Below are 18266 nucleotides of genomic sequence, written 5' to 3'. Positions count from 1 at the left end.
TTCATGGGAAATAGATGGGGAAACAGTGGAAACAGTGTCAGACTTTATTTTTCTGGGCTCCAAAATCACTGCAGATGGTGACTGCAGCCATGACATTAAAAGATGCTTACTCCTTGGAAGGAAAGTTATGACCAACCTAGATAGCATATTCAAAAGCAGAGACATTACTTTGCCAACAAAGGTCCATCTAGTCAAGGTGATGGTTTTTCCTGTGGTCATGTATGGATGTGAGAGTTGGACTGTGAAGAAGGCTGAGTGCCGAAGAATTGATGCTTTTGAACTGTGGTGTTGGGGAAGACTCTTGAGAGTCCCTTGGACTGCAAGGAGATCCAACCAGACCATTCTGAAGGAGATCAGCCCTGGGATTTCTTTGGAAGGAATGATGCTAAAGCTGAAACTCCAGCACTTTGGCCACCTCATGTGAAGAGTTGACTTATTGGAAAAGACTCTGATGATGGGAGGGATTGAGGACAAGAGGAGAAGGGGACGACAGAGGATGAGATGGCTGGATGGCATCGCTGACTCGATGGACATGAGTCTCAGTGAACTCTGGGAGTTGGTGATGGACAGGGAGGCCTGGCCTGCTGCGATTCATGGGGTCGCAAAGAGTCGGACACAACTGAGTGACTGATCTGATCTGATATATATATATATATATATATATGTAACTGATTCACTTTCCTGTACACCTGAAATTAATATATCATTGCAAATCAACTATACTCCAAAAAAATTTTTTTAAAAAGAAAGTAGAAATAGGAATGGAAAAGAAAGATGGAGAATGGTAGTGGGGATAATACCCTCTTCTTACATAAAGAGCAGTTAAGACTCTGACAAAAGTTAGTGGAAGAAGCAATAGAGACTCAGAATACTATGTAAAGTCATGAAAGTAACTATAAGAAAATCTAAAGGTAATAATTTAACTATCAAACATGGAAGGTGGAAGAAGATCAGGAAAACATAAAATACATGAGTTAAATCTTCCATTTTTCATAGCAGGCTATCAGTGGATACTATCTAAAATTAATAAAGCATGAAATCAAAGAATATGATTCAAAGTTATGCAAAAAACTTCCAGAAGAACTAAGACCAGTATTTATTTCCCCCCAAGTCATATGTTAAAATCACGGCCCCAACGTGATGGTTATTAGGAGATGGGGCCTTTGCAGGTGCTTAGGTCAGGGGGCTGTAGCTCTCATAAATGGGATTAGTGCACTTATAAAAGAGGCCCAGAGATCTCTCTAATCCTTTCCTCCATTTGAGGATGCATAATAAAGATGTCAAACCAGGGAATGGACCCTCACCAAGAAACTGACCAAGCTGACACCTGATCACGAACTTCAAATACCCAGAACTGTGAGATGTAAATTTTTGTTGTTTACAAGCTTAGTCTATGGTATTTTGTTGTAGCAGCCTGAAGTGTCTAAAGCAACCAGAAAGAGGAGAAATTATCTTGTGGAATGAAACTGTGGGTAAGGAGTCTTAAGACAGGAGACCATTGCTTTTATTGCCTTTATTATAAGCTCTTCATTATTGTTGGTTTACTTTCACAGGCATATTTTATTTTGATACAGATTTTAAAAACTAAACCGAGTGGCAAATCTGGGCTTGTAGAATGTTCAAACAAATTTGTGAGATCTCTTTGCCATTATGTAAGAGTTTTTTCAGTGAATTGCAGATAAAGGTACTCTTTCACTTAGATGTCAAATTAATGCAAAATTTAAATGGAAGTTTTGTTCTCTTAATCTTTCCTGTTTCCCATTCTGAAGTTCATACTACGTGGATGGGTATTTCAGTCTGTCTAATTTGGCAATTGGGCTGTATCAGTGTTCAAAGTGTTTTTAGCCCACATTTTATAAGCTGAAGTTTTTGTAGTAGCCAGAAGGTGGCAACAAAACCAATCGAGTTCTTGCAATTTAGTAGAAATTCCAAAGAAAAGAATCATACCCAAGTATCATGAATAACTTCCCTGCAACCCAAAAGGCAGAGAAAGTCACACACATCAAAAAAGCACCCCATTTCACTTAGAGTTTATCTCTTTTGGCATTTTAGAAAACTCCCAGTTTTTCCCTTGGAATCCTTTTGTTTAGGCATGGATAAACGAAGCATAGAACCAACAGATTCTAGCCCAAACTCTGTTGCACATCTCTAAGCATAGAATTTTAAGCTCAGTTATTTCATTAATCATGAAATTACTGAGCACAAATGTTCTGTTACAGTCTAACAAGTATGTCCTGGACCCAACTGTTCCGAGTGTCTAAACTGCTTACACATCCTAACAAAGATCCATTTCATCTGCAAACGAACATACATACACACACATTTACTTGTAATAACGGTACTTTTTCCCTGCTTGGTCTATTTATTTTTTAGTGCGGGAGGGAAAAGAAGAGGAGGTTAAAACAATGTTTTTTGTCTGCTTCAAGCACTTTCCCAAAGAATGATGTTTCATTCATTATACATCATTATGGAAGGACAGTATTCTCCTGGCTTTCATGATGGTCTGAATTCATGGTAATATGTGTTTTTTCTGAAATCAGGTGTATTTATTTGGACAATGTGGGTTGTCCTGTGTGTTCCTGTTCTCATATGTAAGCACTTTTGCTTCAAAAACAAATAAAAAATAATAAATACAACTTTTGTTTAATTTGGGTCTGGGCTAATTACTTAAGGAGCTATTTAGCAATAATGGTCTCAGATATTTAAATTCCCTATGATGCTGCAATTAATTAAGGGACTGCTGACCCAAAGAATTTTCCACAGTTTATTGTGATCCACACAGTCAAAGGCTTTGGCACAGTCAATAAAGCAGAAATAGATGTTTTTCTGGAACTCTCTTGCTTTTTCGATGACCCAGAGGATGTTGGCAATTTGATCTCTGGTTCCTTTGCCTTTTCTAAAACCAGCTTGAACATCTGGAAGTACACGGCTGATGTATTGCTGAAACCTGGCTTGGAGAATTTTGAGCATTACTTTACTAGTGTGTGAGATGAGTGCAATTGTGCGGTAGTTTGAGCATTCTTGGCATTGCCTTTCTTTGGGATTGGAATGAAAACTGATCTTTTCCAGTTCTGTGGCCACTGCTGAGTTTTCCAAATTTGCTGTGGAAAATTCTGAAAGAGATGGGAATACCAGACCACTTGAACTGCCTCTTGAGAAACCTATATGCAGGTCAGGAAGCAACAGTTTGAACTGGACATTGAACAACAAACTGGTTCCAAATAGGAAAAGGAGTACATCAAGGCTGTGTGGGTCACTAAGAGTTGTACACGACTGAGCAACTTCCCTTTCAATTTTCACTTTCATCCATTGGAGAAGGAAATGGCAACCCACTCCAGTGTTCTTGCCTGGAGAATCCCAGGGACAGGGGAGCCTGTTGGGCTACCGTCTATGGGGTCACACAGAGTTGGACATGACTGAAGTGACTTAGCAGCAGCAGCAGAGTACATCATGAGAAACGCTGGGCTAGAAGAAGCACAAGCTGGAATCAAGATTGCTAGGAGAAATATCAATAACCTCAGATATGCAGATGTCACCACTCTTATGGCAGAAGGTGAAGTGGAACTAAAAAGCCTCTTGATGAAAGTAAAAGAGGAGAGTGAAAAAGTTGGCTTAAAGCTCAACATTCAGAAAACTAAGACCATGGCATCTGGTCCCATCACTTCATGGGAAGTAGATGGGGAAACAGTGGAAACAGTGGCAGACTTTATTTTTGGGGGCACCAAAATCACTGCAGATGGTGACTGCAGCCATGAAATTAAAAGACGCTTACTCCTTGGAAGGAAAGTTATGACCAACCTAGATAGCATATTGCAAAGCAGAGACATTACTTTGCCAACAAAGGTCCATCTAGTCAAGGCTATGGTTTTCCTGTGGTCATGTATGGATGTGAGAGTTGGACTGTGAAGAAAGCTGAGTGCCGAAGAGTTGATGCTTTTGAAGTGTGGTGTTGGAGAAGACTCTTGAGAATCCCTTGGACTGCAGGGAGATCCAACCAGTCCATTCTAAAGGAGATCAGTTGTGGGTGTTCACTGGAAGGAATGATGCTAAAGCTGAAACTCCAGTACTTTGGCCACCTCATGCAAAGAGTTGACTCATTGGAAAAGACTCTGATGCTAGGAGGGATGGGGGCAGGAAGAGAAGGGGACGACAGAGGATGAGATGGCTGGATGGCATCACTGACTCAATGGACGTGAGTTTGAGTGAGCTCTGGGAGTTGGTGATGGACAGGGAGGCCTGGCATGCTGCAATTCATGGGGTCGCAATGAGTTGGACATGACTGAGCAACTGAACTGAACTAAACTGACCCAAAGAAAGGCAATGCCAAAGAATGCTCGAACTACTGCACAATTGCACTCATCTCACACGCTAGTAAAGTAATGCCCGAAATTCTCCAAGCCAGGCTTCAGCAATACGTGAACCATGAACTTCCAGATGTTCAAGCTGGTTTTAGAAAAGGCAAAGGAACCAGAGACCAAATTGCCAGCATCCGTTGGATTATTGAAAAAGCATGAGAGTTCCAGAAAAACCTCTATTTCTGCTTTACTGACTATGCCAAAGCCTTTGACTGTGTGGTCACAATAAACTGTGGAAAATTCTTCAAGAGATGGGAATGCCAGACTATCTGACCTGTGTGCAGGTCAGGAAGCAACAGTTAGAACTGGACATGGAACAGACTGGTTCCAAATAGGAAAAGGAGTACATCAAGGCTGTATATTGCCACCCTGTTTATTTTACTTATATGCAGAGTATATCATGAGAAACGCTCTGCTGGAAGAAGCACAAGCTGGAATCAAGATTGCCAGGAGAAATATCAATAACCTCAGATATGCAGATGACACCACCCTTATGGCAGAAAATGAAGAACTAAAGAGCCTCTTGATGAACGTGAAAGTAGAGAGTGAAAAAGTTGGCTTAAAGCTCAACATTCAGAAAACGAAGATCATGGCATCTGGTCCCATCACTTCATGGGAAATAGATGGGGAAACAGTGGAAACAGTGTCAGACTTTATTTTTGGGGGCACCAAAATCACTGCAGATGGTGACTGCAGCCATGAAATTAAAAGACGCTTACTCCTTGGAAGGAAAGTTATGACCAACCTAGATAGCATAGCAAAGCAGAGACATTACTTTGCCAACAAAGGTCCATCTAGTCAAGGCATGGTTTTTCCTGTGGTCATGTATGGATGTGAGAGTTGGACTGTGAAGAAAGCTGAGTGCCGAAGAGTTGATGCTTTTGAACTGTGGTGTTGGAGAAGACTCTTGAGAGTCCCTTGGACTACAAGGAGATCCAACCAGTCCATCTTAAAGGAGATGAGTCCTGGGTGTTCATTGGAAGGACTGATGTTGAAGCTGAAACTCCAATACTTTGGCCACCTGATACAAAGAACTGACTCATTTGAAAAGACCCTGATGCTGGGAAAGACTGAGGGCAGGAAGAGAAGGGGATGACAGAGGATGAGATGGTTGGATGGCATCACCGACTAAATGGGCATGAGTTTGGGTGAACTCCAGGAGCTGGTGATGGACAGAGAGGCCTGGCATGCTGTGGTTCATGGGGTCTCATGGAGTCAGACATGACTGAACAACTGAACTGAACTGATCCTAAGAACTATGCAATCAACAGGGAATGAGGGAAGAATTGCAAATCTGAATGTCAAGTTAAACATGGAACATGGATTAAATATGGAACATGGAAAACCGATTTCACTGCAACTCTATCAATGTGCAACCTAAGCAGCACAGAATTGGGGGTTAGAACACGCTCCTTTTGCCCCTTAGTAGTCAGTTGACCCTGAATGCATATTTTAACCTATCTGAATTTTCTTCCAAATTTTGAAAATCAGAGTAAAATAATGACACCTACTAAGCAGTGCTGATAGGTGGATCTGATAAGAACTTTACACTGATCTCCATCTTGGGAGCAAATCAGTGTCCTGTCTGTGCTCCCCCTTTATTCTGATTCATTTCACAATGAATACACCAGGCACGGACTACAATAAAGTGCTGAGGATACAACAGCAAAACAAAAAAGAATGTCCCTGATGTCAAACAACTTTGACTCTAGAAGAGGAAGATAAACAAGTGAAATCAATGCTCAGGATAAATTCATGTAGTGGTAAGTACCCAAGGCATTAAATTAGGGTCTTGTGCCAGAAAGTAACTAGAGAAAGTGGGGGTAAATGTAATGTTTCAGATGGAATTGTAGGCATTATACTTTATTCTTTAGCCAGCACACTGTACCATACTAGATAGAAGCCCATGGATTTCTTTTTTTTTTTTTTTGTCTAGATCCTACTTTAATTTTTTCCAGTTTTATTGAGATATGCTTGACATGTAACACTGTTTTAGTTTAAGGTATATAGGATAATGATTTAATACATGTATATATTGAAAAATAAGTACCACAATAAGTGTAGTTTACATCTGTGACTTCACCATACTGTACACTGTGTGCTTGCTTGTAGTGTCCAACTCTTTGCAACCCCATGGACTGCGGCCCACTAGGCTCCTCTGCTATGGAATTCTCCAGTCAAGAACACCGGAGTGGGTTGCCATTTCCTGCTCCAGGGGACCTTCCCAACCTAGGGTTGAAGCTGTGCCTCTTGCACCTGCTGCATTGGCGGGCGGATTCTTGACTCCTGCGGCCCCTGGGAAGTCCATGTTGTGCACTGTTGTTGCTCAGTCACTAAATCATGTCCGGCTCTTTGCAGCCTCACGGACTGCAACATACCATGCTCTTCTGTCCTCCACTATCTCCCGGAATTTGCTCAAATTCATGTCCACTGAATTGATGATGCTAACCATCTCATCGTACATTACATCCCTAGAAACTTATAACTGGAAATTTGCACCCTTTGACCACCTAAGCCCCTTTCCCACACCCAGACCTCCTACTTCTGGCAACTGTCAATCTTTTTTGTTTTTATGACTTCATTTTTTCTTGACAACACATAGCATAATGCACTTAAGGTCCATCTATCTTGTCACAAATGGCAAGATTTCCTTCTTCTTATGACTGATTTTTTAAAAATTAAATTTGTTTATTTACATAAAATCACATTTTCTTTATCTGTACACCAATCCAATGACATTTAAGTTGTTTCTAAGACTTGGCTATTGTAAGCAGTGCTGATTATAATAGTGCTTCAGTGAACAAGGGGGTGCACATATCTGTTCAAGATAATGATTTAATTTCTTTTAGATGGGTACCAAGTGGAATTATTGGACCATGTGGTACTTCTATTTTTAATTTTTGCAGCTCTTCATACTGTTTCCTATACTGGCTGCAATAATTTACATTCCCACCAAAAATCCACAAGAGTTCTCTTTTCTCCACATACTTACCAGCACTTGTTTTCTCTTGTCTTTTTGATGATAGCCATTTTAATCAGATGATAACTCATGGTTTGATACGCTGATGATTAGTGATGTTGGGCACATTTTCATATAGCTGTTGGCCATCTGTATGTCTCCTTTGGAAAAATGTCTATTTAGATCCTCTGCTAAATTTTTAATCATTTGTTTCACTGTGGTTGTTTTTTTTTTTTTTTTTTGCTATTGAATTACATGGATTCTTTATAAATTTTGGTCACTAAACCCTCATCAGATGTATGATTCACAAATAATGGGTTGTCTAAAACGTCCAGGATTTTCTGTAATATCTTACGGAAAAACCCAAATAAGTTTTTTGGCCAATCCAACATTTTATCCCATTTCATAGCCTGCTTTTTCATTTTGTTGATGATTTCCTTTGCTGTGTGGAAGCCTTAGAGTTTAACAGACATTTAGCTGTTTCCATTTTGTTATTACTATTTCATAGTACCTCAACATTAGGAAAGTTTATATAAATTTCCATTAGGTAACTTTCTAGGAGAAAAAGTGCTGAATCAAAAATAATATACAAATTGATAAACAATTGATAAACTGTGATAAATCTTATCATATTTTGCCAAAACCAGTAGAAAATTTGAATTCTTCCCCATGCTTTGGTTATCCCTGGAAATTTTAATCTTTTTAATTTGACAACTTCATCCTGGAGTCAAGTGGGGCTTAGGAAGCATTACTACAAAGTTAGTGGAGGTGATGGAATTCCAGCTGAGCTATTTCAAATCCTAAAAGATGCTGCTACTAACGTGCTGCACTCAACATGTCAGCAGATTTGGAAAACTCAGCAGTGGCCACCGGTATGGAAAAGGTCAGTTTTCATTTCAATCCCAAAGAAGAGCAATGACATAGAATGTTCAAACCACATACAATTACATTCATTTCACGTGCTACCAAGGTTATGCTCAAAATCCTTCAAGCTAGCCTTCAGCAGTACATGAACCAAGAACATTGAGATGTACATTCTGGGTTTCAAATAGGCGGGGGAACCAGAGATCAAAATGCCAACATTTGTTGGGTCATGGAGAAAGCAAGGGGATTCCAGAAAAACATCTACTTCTGCTTCACTGACTATGCAAAAGCCTTTGACTCTGGATCACAACAAACTGTGGCAAATTCTTAGAGATCAGATCACTTTACCTGTCTCTGGAGAAACCTGTATGTGGGCCAAGAAGCAACATGGAACCAGACATGGAAGAACAGACTGCTTCAAAATTGGGAAAGGAGTATGACAAGGCTGTATATTGTCACCCTGCTTGTTTAACTTCTATGCAAAGTACATCATTTGAAATGCCAGGCTGGATGAATCACAAGCTAGAATAAAGATTGCCAGGAATTATCAACAACCTCAGATATGCAGATGATGTCACTCTAATGGCAGAAAGTGAAGAGGAACTAAAGAGATTCTTGATGAGAGTGAAAGAGGACAGTAAAAAAAAAGCTGTCTTAAAACTCAACATTCAAAAAGTAATATCATGGCATCTGGTCCTATCACTTCATGGCAATAGAAGGGAAAATAGTGGAAGCAATTAGAGATTTTATTTTCTTGGGTTCCAAAATCACTGTGGATGGTGACTGCAGCCATGAAATTAAAAGACACTTGCTCCTTGGAAGGAAAGCTATGACAAACCTACACAGTGTATTAAAAAGCAGAGATATCACTTTGCCAACAAAAGTCCATATAGTCAAAGTTATGGTTTTTCCAGTAGTCATGTACAGATATGAGAGCTGGACCATAAAGGTTGAACACTGATGCTTTTGAATTGTGGTACTGGAGAAGAATCTTGGGAGTTCCTTGAACTCCAAGGAGATCAAACCAGTCAATCCTAGAGGAAATCAACCCTGAATATTTACTGGAAGGACTGATGCTGAAGTTGAAGCTCCAGTACTTTGACCACTTGATGCGAAGACCTGATTCATTGGAAAGACCCTGATGCTGGGAAATATTGAAGGCAAAAGGAGTAAAGGGTGGAACAGGATGAGATGTTTAAATAACATTACCTACTCAATGAACATGAATTTGAGCAAACTCTGTGAGATAGTGGAGGACAGAGGAGCCTGGTGTGCTGCAGTTCATGGGGTCACAACGTGTTGAACACAACTTAGTGACTGAACAACAATAATATCAATTAATTTGCATTTCTTTACAAACTGGGATTGAACAGCACTTTCTATTATTATTGGTTATTATATCATGTTATTTTGTTTTTAATACTTTTTCCAACTTCTATATTGAGTTACCCTCTTTTCCTTTTCTGATTTTGTAAAAAGTAGTTCATAAAATAAAGCTTTTGACCCATTGTCAGATACATATGTATGTTGAAAAACATTTTTTTCCTGAATTTCTGCTTACCTTTTAATTTTGTATACCACTTTGTAGGTGAAAGTGGGTTTACATTGTGTCATAATATACTTGAACATTTTTGTTATGTTTTCTGGCTTTGGTGTCAAGTTTAGAAAAAGTTGTTTTCCCCATTATTCTATAAACCCACTCCTGCATTTTCTTCTGTTACTTTTTTTGGTTGTATATTTTGTATTTAAATTTCCAAGTTGCAGTATTCATTTTGGCATAAGTTATGCAATAAATATCCAGTTTTATTTTATATTTATGAATAGCATTTCAGTTGACTCAGTACCACTTATTTAATAATCCATTGTTTGGTACTAACTCGAAATCCCATCTTATCACATTCAAAATATATATTTGTAAAAGTATTTATTTCTTCCTGCCTAGTTTTATGATAATTCCATACTGTTTTAATGATTGAAATGTGATATTTTCAGAAATATTTTCATTAACTACTAAAAACTCTCATAAACATTTGAAATAACCTGTTAACTTTTCAAATTAATACACATTTAAGAATTAAAACATTGGGAGGCTTAAAATATGTATACTGAAAAGCATAGATGGTTCAGAAACATACATATCAATTTACCAAATGATAATAGTGTTATCAGAAGTCAGGACAAACAGCATAGTTTTCAACAAATTATTCTAAGATCATTGGCTTTACAACTGGAAAAAAAAGGAAGTTTGATTCCTACTTCATTCCATATACAAAAACAAACTGCAAGTATATTAGCAATTTATAAATTCTCATAAACATAGACATCCTGGATAAATATAATTAAATGTTATCTTTAGGAGGAAGGCAATCATCATGAAACAAAATCCATAAACTATGAAGAAAATTAACATAGTTCAGTTCAGTTCACTCAGTCGTGTCCGACTCTTTGCAACCCCATGGACTGCAGCATGCCAGGCCTCTCATCCATCAACAACTCCCAGAGTCCACTCAAACTCATGCCCATTGAATCAGTGATGCCATCCAACCATCTCATCCTCTGTCATCCCCTTCTCCTCCTGCCCTCAATCTTTCCCAGTATCAGGGTCTTTGCAAATGAGTCAGCTCTTTGCATTAGGTGGCCAAAGTACTGGAGTTTCAGCTTCAACATCAGTCCTTCCAATGAATATCCAGGACTGATCTCCTTTAGAATGGACTGGTTGGATCTCCCTGCAGTCCAAGGGACTCTCAAGAGTCTTCTCCAACACCACAGTTCAAAAGCATCAATTCTTCGGTGTTCAGCTTTCTTTATAGCCCAACTCTCACTCCATACATGACTACTGGAAAAACCATAGCCTTGACTAGACAGACCTTTGTTGGCAATGTCTCTGCTTTTTAATGTGTTGTCTAGGTTGTTCATAACTTTTCTTCCAAGGAGCCAGGATCTTTTAATTTCATGGCTGCAGTCACCATCTGTAGTGATTTTAGAGCCCAAAAATAAAGTATGTCACTGTTTTCATTGTTTCCCCATCTATTTGCCATGAAGTGATGGGACCAGATGCCATGATCTTAGTTTTCTGAATGTTGAGCTTTAAGCCAACTTTTTCACTCTGCTCTTTCACTTTCAAGAGGCTCTTTAGTTCTTCTTCACTTTCTGCCATAAGGGTGGTGTCATCTGGGTATCTAAGGTTATTGATATTTCTCCCGGCAATCTTGATTTCAGCTTGTGCTTCATCCAGCCCAGTGTTTCTCATGATGTACTCTGCATAGAAGTTAAATAAGCAGGGTAACAACATACAGCCTTGACATACTCCTTTCCAATTTGGAACCAGTCTGTTGTTCCATGTCCAATTCTAAGTGTTGCTTCCTGATCTGCATATAGGTTTCTCAAGAGGAAGGTCAGAGAGTCTGATATTCCCATCTCTTTCAGAATTTTCCACAGTTTGTTGTGATCCACACAGTCAAAGGCTTTGGCACAGTCAATAAAGCAGAAGTACATTTTTCTGGAACTCTTTTGCTTTTTCAATAATCCAACGGATGTTGGAAATTTGATCTCTTGTTCCTCTGCCTTTTCTAAATCCAGCTTGAACATCTGGAAGTTCATGGTTCATGTACTGTTGAAGCCTGGTTGTCTTGGAGAATTTTGAGCATTACTTTACTAGCATGTGAGATGAGTGCAATTGTGTGGTAGTTTGAACATTCTTTGGCATTGCCTTTCTTTGGGATTGAAATGAAAACTGACCTTTTCGAGTCTTGTGGCCACTGCTGAGTTTTCCTGATTTACTGGCATATTGAGTGCAGCACTTTCACAGCATCATCTTCCAGGATTTGACATAGCTCAAATGGAATTTCATCATCTTTCAGAATTTGAAATAGCTCAACTGGAATCTCATCACCTCCACTAGCTTTGTTTTAGTGATGCTTCCTAAGGCCCACTTGACTTCACATTCCAGGATGTCTGGCTCTAGGTGAGTGATCACACCGTCATGATTATCTGGATCATGAAAATCTTTTTTGTACAGTTCTTCTGTGTATTCTTGCCACCTCTTCTTAATATCTTCTGCTTCTGTTAGGTCCATATCATTTCTGTCCTTTATTGTACCCATCTTTGCATGAAATGTTCCCTTGGTATCTCTAAGTTTCTTGAAGAGATTCTAGTCTTTCCCATTCTATTGTTTTCCTCTATTTCTTTGCATTGATCACTGAGGAAGGCTTTCTTATCTCTCCTTGCTATTCTTTCGAACTCTGCATTCAAGTGGATATATCTTTCCTTTTCTCCTTTGCCTTTCACTTCTCTTGTTTTCTCAGGTATTTGTAAGGCCTTGTCAGACAACCATTTTGCCTTTTTACATTTCTTTTTCTTGAGGATGGTTTTGATCACTGCCTCTTGTACAATGTTCATATGTACCTCCGTCCATAGTTCTTCAGGCACTCTATCAGATCTAATCCCTTGAATCTATTTGTCACTTTCACTGTATAATTATAAGGGATTTGATTTAAATCATACCTGAATGGTCTAGTGGTTTTCCCTACTTTCTTCAATTTAATCTAAATTTGGCAATAAGGAGAAAATCTAGAAACTATGAAGAAAATTAACAAAATCAATTCTTAAAATTATAAATACAGATTTTTAATGGCTCCATTATATTTTATTAAATACAATGGCCACAATTTATTACCATCCACATATTATTAGATATCTGTAGAGTTTCCAATATATTATTATTACAAATAATACTTTAAAGAACATATCAGTGTTACTCTAGGATTGTCTCTGAATGATCTTTAATATACTGAAATTTATGGTATCCCACTTTTGTTGAAAATAAGTGGGTCATTGGCTTAAGTCCAGGAAACACTGTTACAGAAGCCCTTTTAAAGATAGCCTATTTTAAAGAACTAGTGATTTAGAGATTTGTGTGATCTTTTTACCACCTGGTGCTTTCTTTGTCCTTCATAGTGTGAAGGTTTTGTTGGCAACGTCTAGGATTTTTTGAGTTACTGAGGCTAAGAATTACCACCCTGTCTGAGAATTTAGTTGTCTCTAATAGGCAATGAGGACCTTTGTAGACATCAACTTACATATTGTAAACTCAACCTGACATGATTAATCATGTCACTCAACCTCACCCAAACTTCTGGTTTCTCTTAATTGCCCATAATAATTCTACCCTGTATTTTGTTAACACTTTCCTAACCTTATTTTTTTAGTCTGTTTTATATCTTGGAATATAAGCTCTACAGTTATAGTTGGGTGACATGGGAACACAAGAGAAATATTCTGAGCCTTGTTTTTGCTGTTTCTGGTGGTAGAGAGAGCAGTTGTTTCTTTGTTTTTTTTTTTTACCCTTTCATTACCAACTTTTATAGAAACTGAATTGGTTATGAAGAACCAGGAGATCAAATAAAAACTCAGGTATTACTAGAAAAGAAAAGGACCAATGAGAAAGGAGAATTTTTTTTCCTAAAAATGTGGGTTTCTGTTTTGTTTTTTCTAAAGAAGAAATAGAAAACTTACTTTCAGAACTGCAGATGGTGACTGCAGCCATGAAATTAAAAGATGCTTACTTGGAAGGAAAGTTATGACCAACCTTGATAGCATATTGAAAAGCAGAGACATTACTTTGCCAACAAAGTTCTGTCTAGTCAAGGCTATGGTTTTTCCAATGGTCATGTATGGATGTGAGAGTTGGACTGTGAAGAAAGCTGAGCACCAAATAATTGATGCTTTTGAATGGTGGTTTTGGAGAAGACTCTTGAGAGTCCCTTGGACTGCAAGGAGATCCAACCAGACCATTCTGAAGGAGATCAGCCCTGGGATTTCTTTGGAAGGAATGATGCTAAAGCTGAAACTCCAGTACTTTGGCCACCTCATGCGAAGAGTTGACTCATTGGAAAAGACCCTGATGCTGGGAGGGATTGGGGGCAGGAGGAGAAGAGGATGACAGAGGATGAGATGGCTGGATGGCCTCACTGACTCGATGAACGTGAGTCTGAGTGAACTCCGTTGGTGATAGACAGGGAGGCCTGGCGTGCTATGATTCATGGGGTTGCAGTGTCGGACATGACTGAGTGACTGAACTGACTGACTTTCAGAAATGAAAACTTTTGTTATGATTAACATTAGAAAGGAATTTTATGGAAGATTTTTTCTTGTTTGTTTCAGCTTCAGGGTCATTGTCAGCAGCAGGCTAGTTATCTTGAAAAGTCCACCTGCCACTCATTGAAGACATTCAAGGTGTGCCCCTCACTTTGAAAGGTGGAATGGTTTATCCGTGGACACTGTGACAAAAACAGTTCTAACTACTGTGCCATCTAGCTTTTTAGCAGCTACTCAGATCTCAGCCTTCCAATAGCTCATTTCACACAGCATTTTAAAATATGACTTCTCATAAAGCTCACTGGTCCAATTTATCCATCACAATTATATTTTTTACTAACCAGGTCTTCATGTATTTTAATAAAATTCTGCAGAACGATGACATCTTGTCTAAATCAAATAATATGAAATATCCCACCTATTTATAAACTATCTCTGGGTAAAAGAAGATGGAAGCCCTATTTTATGAATTTCAGTCCTCTTATGAAGTCTTAAGTAGGACTAATGCAAAAATGACTTCCACATTCCAGCTTAGACAATAAAATCAGCAAGGTGGCCATACTCACTCATTGGGGGTGCCCTTCTGGCCACAAAAGTAGCCCTGGCTGTCTGTAGGATAGGCCACTCTTCTGGGGTCACCATTGACCCAGGCTGTAGGAACAAGAAAAGACAAAACAATCAGCAACAGCTGGCTAAAGGCAGTCTGATTTGAGAAATTAGAATGCACCACTGCAACACACTAACCTCTCCCCTCAGTCACAAAAGATTATTGATTTTCTTCAAAGAGTAATTTCTTAATGAAAAGCAAAATAAAATACGGATGAATCAGTCAGAAAGCACATTTATTATTCTCTCAGGATTCATCTGGATTGTAGCCAAAGCATGAGGTAACACACTTAGAAAATGACATTTATTAAAATGTGAATTAGAGGGCACACTACAAATGCTTGGTTGGCAAGAAGTCACTTTTGCTAGGACTCAAAATGAAATGATTTCATATCAGAGCTAATAAATCTACAGTAAATATTATGATGTAATTCTTTTAGGTTATACATAAGTGAAGCCCATTTCAAAATTTCCAGAAATGAAACTATAATGCCCAATTCAAATTGGCTAGTTCTTTATGATCTGTTATGACACTATAAAGTCAAACAGTAGCAACTTTTGAAGTAACACACAATAAAAATTCAGTATACATTTTGTCTAATAATCTCAAACTGCCTATAAATATCCAGTGTTTTCAAACTTCATGAAATTGAAGACTTGATTCTGTTTTCTTTGAAGATGCTAGGTAGGGTCATATAAATTCATCATCCTTATTTTCTAAGAATTATACACTTGCCAGCTGTATTAGAGAACCACACAAAGTAATATATGGTGGCTAAATTGGGAGATACTCTAATTCTAACTGAATGCTTGTAATTTCTCTAATTCGATTAATGCAATTCTATGTGGCAACCTGAAAATGAAAGTGTTAGTCGTTCAGTCATGTACAACTCTGTGTGACCCCCACGGACTGTAGTCCATCAGGCTCCTCTGTCATGGAATTCTCCAAGGAAAAAATATTGGAGCGGGTAGCCATTCCATTCTCTAAGAGATCTTCCAACCCAGGGATCAAACCCAGGTTTCCCATAATGCAGGCAGGTTCTTTACCACCTGAGCCACTTTCTATCTCCCTAGGAACTTTCCTGGGTTGGGAAGATCCCCTGGAGAAGGCAATGGCTACCCACTCCAGTATTCTTGCCTAGAGAATCCCAGGGACAGAGGAGCCTGGCGGGCTACAGTCCATGAGGTCGCAAAGAGTCGGACACGACTGAGCAACCAACACTTTCACGTGGCACGAAAGTTTGTGGGAGGATGAAACCATGTACATGTATGGCTGAGTTTCTTTGCTGTTCACCTGAAACTATCGCAACATTTTTATCAGTTATACTCCCAATATAAAATAAAAAGTTAAAAAATTCCAGTTCCTAAAAATTTGGAAGATGCATTGGTCACCGAACGTTTGCCTCTGCATATGGAAAACCTATCTCTTTGTCCTTTGCTTCTTTTAACATTTGCCCAGCTATCTCCTTACCCACATTGAAGGATTTGACAGTTCATGTTACAATTCAATCACTCATATATACATGGCCTGTGTGACTTGGAAAGATAAAAATAAATCAATTCTGAATGAGAATTTTAATATGGAAAAGAAATTTTTCTCAATTTTTATCATCCATCCAAGCCTTTCCTTTTAGTATCCAAGCACCCAGAAAAGTCTCCATTATCTAATTCTTTCTCCAGTGTCATAGAGACTAAATCAGTTTCATCTTCTAAATACCTTCTTATAAAATCTGACTCATTCAGGCACTCCTCTCCCATCTTCATTTCCCAGAATAAAGAAAGTAGATTATAAGTAAGGCATTTAAATGACAACTAAGTGTTCAATGTACAATGTCTCTAGACACTGTTTTATTAAATTCTGTTTTTATAACTTAGTTTGTCAGATACCTAAGAGATCTAATTTTACAAACTCTATTTTCTGTAATATATTTCTTTAAACTTTATCCCCAAATGTTTGAGTCCTTTTTTATACACTTAATTCAAAATGGGCACCTAAAGAACCATTTCATCCTCTGTCGTCCCCTTCTCCTCCTGCCTTCAAACTTTCCCAGCATCAGGGTCTTTTCCAATGAATCAGTTCTTCGCCTCAGGATGAGATAGTTGGATGGCATCACTGACTCAATGGACAAGAATTTGAGCAAGCTCTGGGAGTTGGTGATGGACAGGAAAGCCTGGCACACTGAATTCCATGGGGTCTTAAAGAGTCAGACACGATGGAGCGACTGAACTGAACTGAAAGGAGCATTTGGATTACAACATTTGCTGCTTAATATTTTTACGACCCTGAAAAAGTCACTGAAATGTTTTAGTCTTGGCTTTCTCATTTGTTACTAAAAATGGTTACAGTAAGACCCGATCCCAAAGAATGTTGAGAATATGAAAGAAGATAAAGTGGAATGCCTAATGTGGTACTAGGCATACAACACGGACCTAATAATGCAAGTTCCTGTCTTACTTGGATTTCATGGAAACCAAACACTGATGCAGGTAGCTAATTTACAAAGTGATTTTAGTTGAGTGAAAGTGAAGAGAGTGAGACAGGGAAGGGAACAAAGTCAACAAATGGCATGTTAATGAGTGGGATAATGTCGTGAGTGAGGTGACTCCGTGCTGCTGGGAACCTTCTCGGGAACCATACAGAAGAACGTCAGCCCATGCTGCCATGTCGGTGGGCATGAGGAAACTATCCGCCATAGTGGCAAGCAAACTTAGACGGACTGAGGGGTTGAGGGGTTGTGGTAACACCTGCAGTAGTTGTTGTTTTTTGTCATCCTCAGTCATCCGATTAAAGAAATTACTAAATGATCTCTGTATGTCCTGTTCAGTTAAGTTCAGTTCAGTCGCTCAGTCGTGTCTGACTCTTTGCAACCCCATGAATCGCAGCACGCCAGGCCTCTCTGTCCATCACCAACTCCCGGAGTTCACTCAGACTCACGTCCATCGAGTCAGTGATGCCATCCAGCCATCTCATCCTCTGTCGTCCCCTTCTCCTCCTGCCCCCAATCCCTCCCAGCATCAGAGTCTTTTCCAATGAGTCAACTCTTCGCATGAGGTGGCCAAAGTACTGGAGTTTCAGCTTTAGCATCATTCCTTTCAAAGAAATCCCAGGGCTGATCTCCTTCAGAATGGTCTGGTTGAATCTCCTTGCAGTCCAAGGGACTCTCAAGAGTCTTCTCCAACACCACAGTTCAAAAGCATCAATTCTTCGGCGCTCAGCCTTCTTCACAGTCCAACTCTCACATCCATACATCACCACAGGACACACCATAGCCTTGACTAGATGGATCTTTGTTGGCAAAGTAATGTCTCTGCTTTTCAATATGCTATCTAGGTTGGACATAATTTTCCTTCCAAGGAGTAAGCGTCTTTTAATTTCATGGCTGCAG

The 18266-nt window shown here is 39.0% G+C and overlaps 1 protein-coding gene across 1 annotated transcript in view; it reads right to left on the bottom strand.

Moving 5' to 3' along the window:
* The window catches only part of SLC44A5 (solute carrier family 44, member 5), a 432423-nt gene that overhangs the window by 65693 nt on the left and 348464 nt on the right, over nucleotides 1-18266 (bottom strand). The window contains exon 5 of the mRNA XM_010849416.1: nucleotides 14841-14925. Coding sequence (XP_010847718.1) covers nucleotides 14841-14925 — 85 coding nt within the window. The remainder of the gene's footprint in view (nucleotides 1-14840; nucleotides 14926-18266) is intronic.

This window comes from Bison bison, unplaced genomic scaffold (genome assembly GCF_000754665.1).
Source record: "Bison bison bison isolate TAMUID 2011002044 unplaced genomic scaffold, Bison_UMD1.0 scf7180017864283, whole genome shotgun sequence".
Taxonomy (NCBI): Eukaryota; Metazoa; Chordata; class Mammalia; order Artiodactyla; family Bovidae; genus Bison; species Bison bison.
The sequence above is the reverse complement of the archived record's forward strand: the minus strand, read 5'-3'. Positions and strand labels throughout refer to the sequence as shown.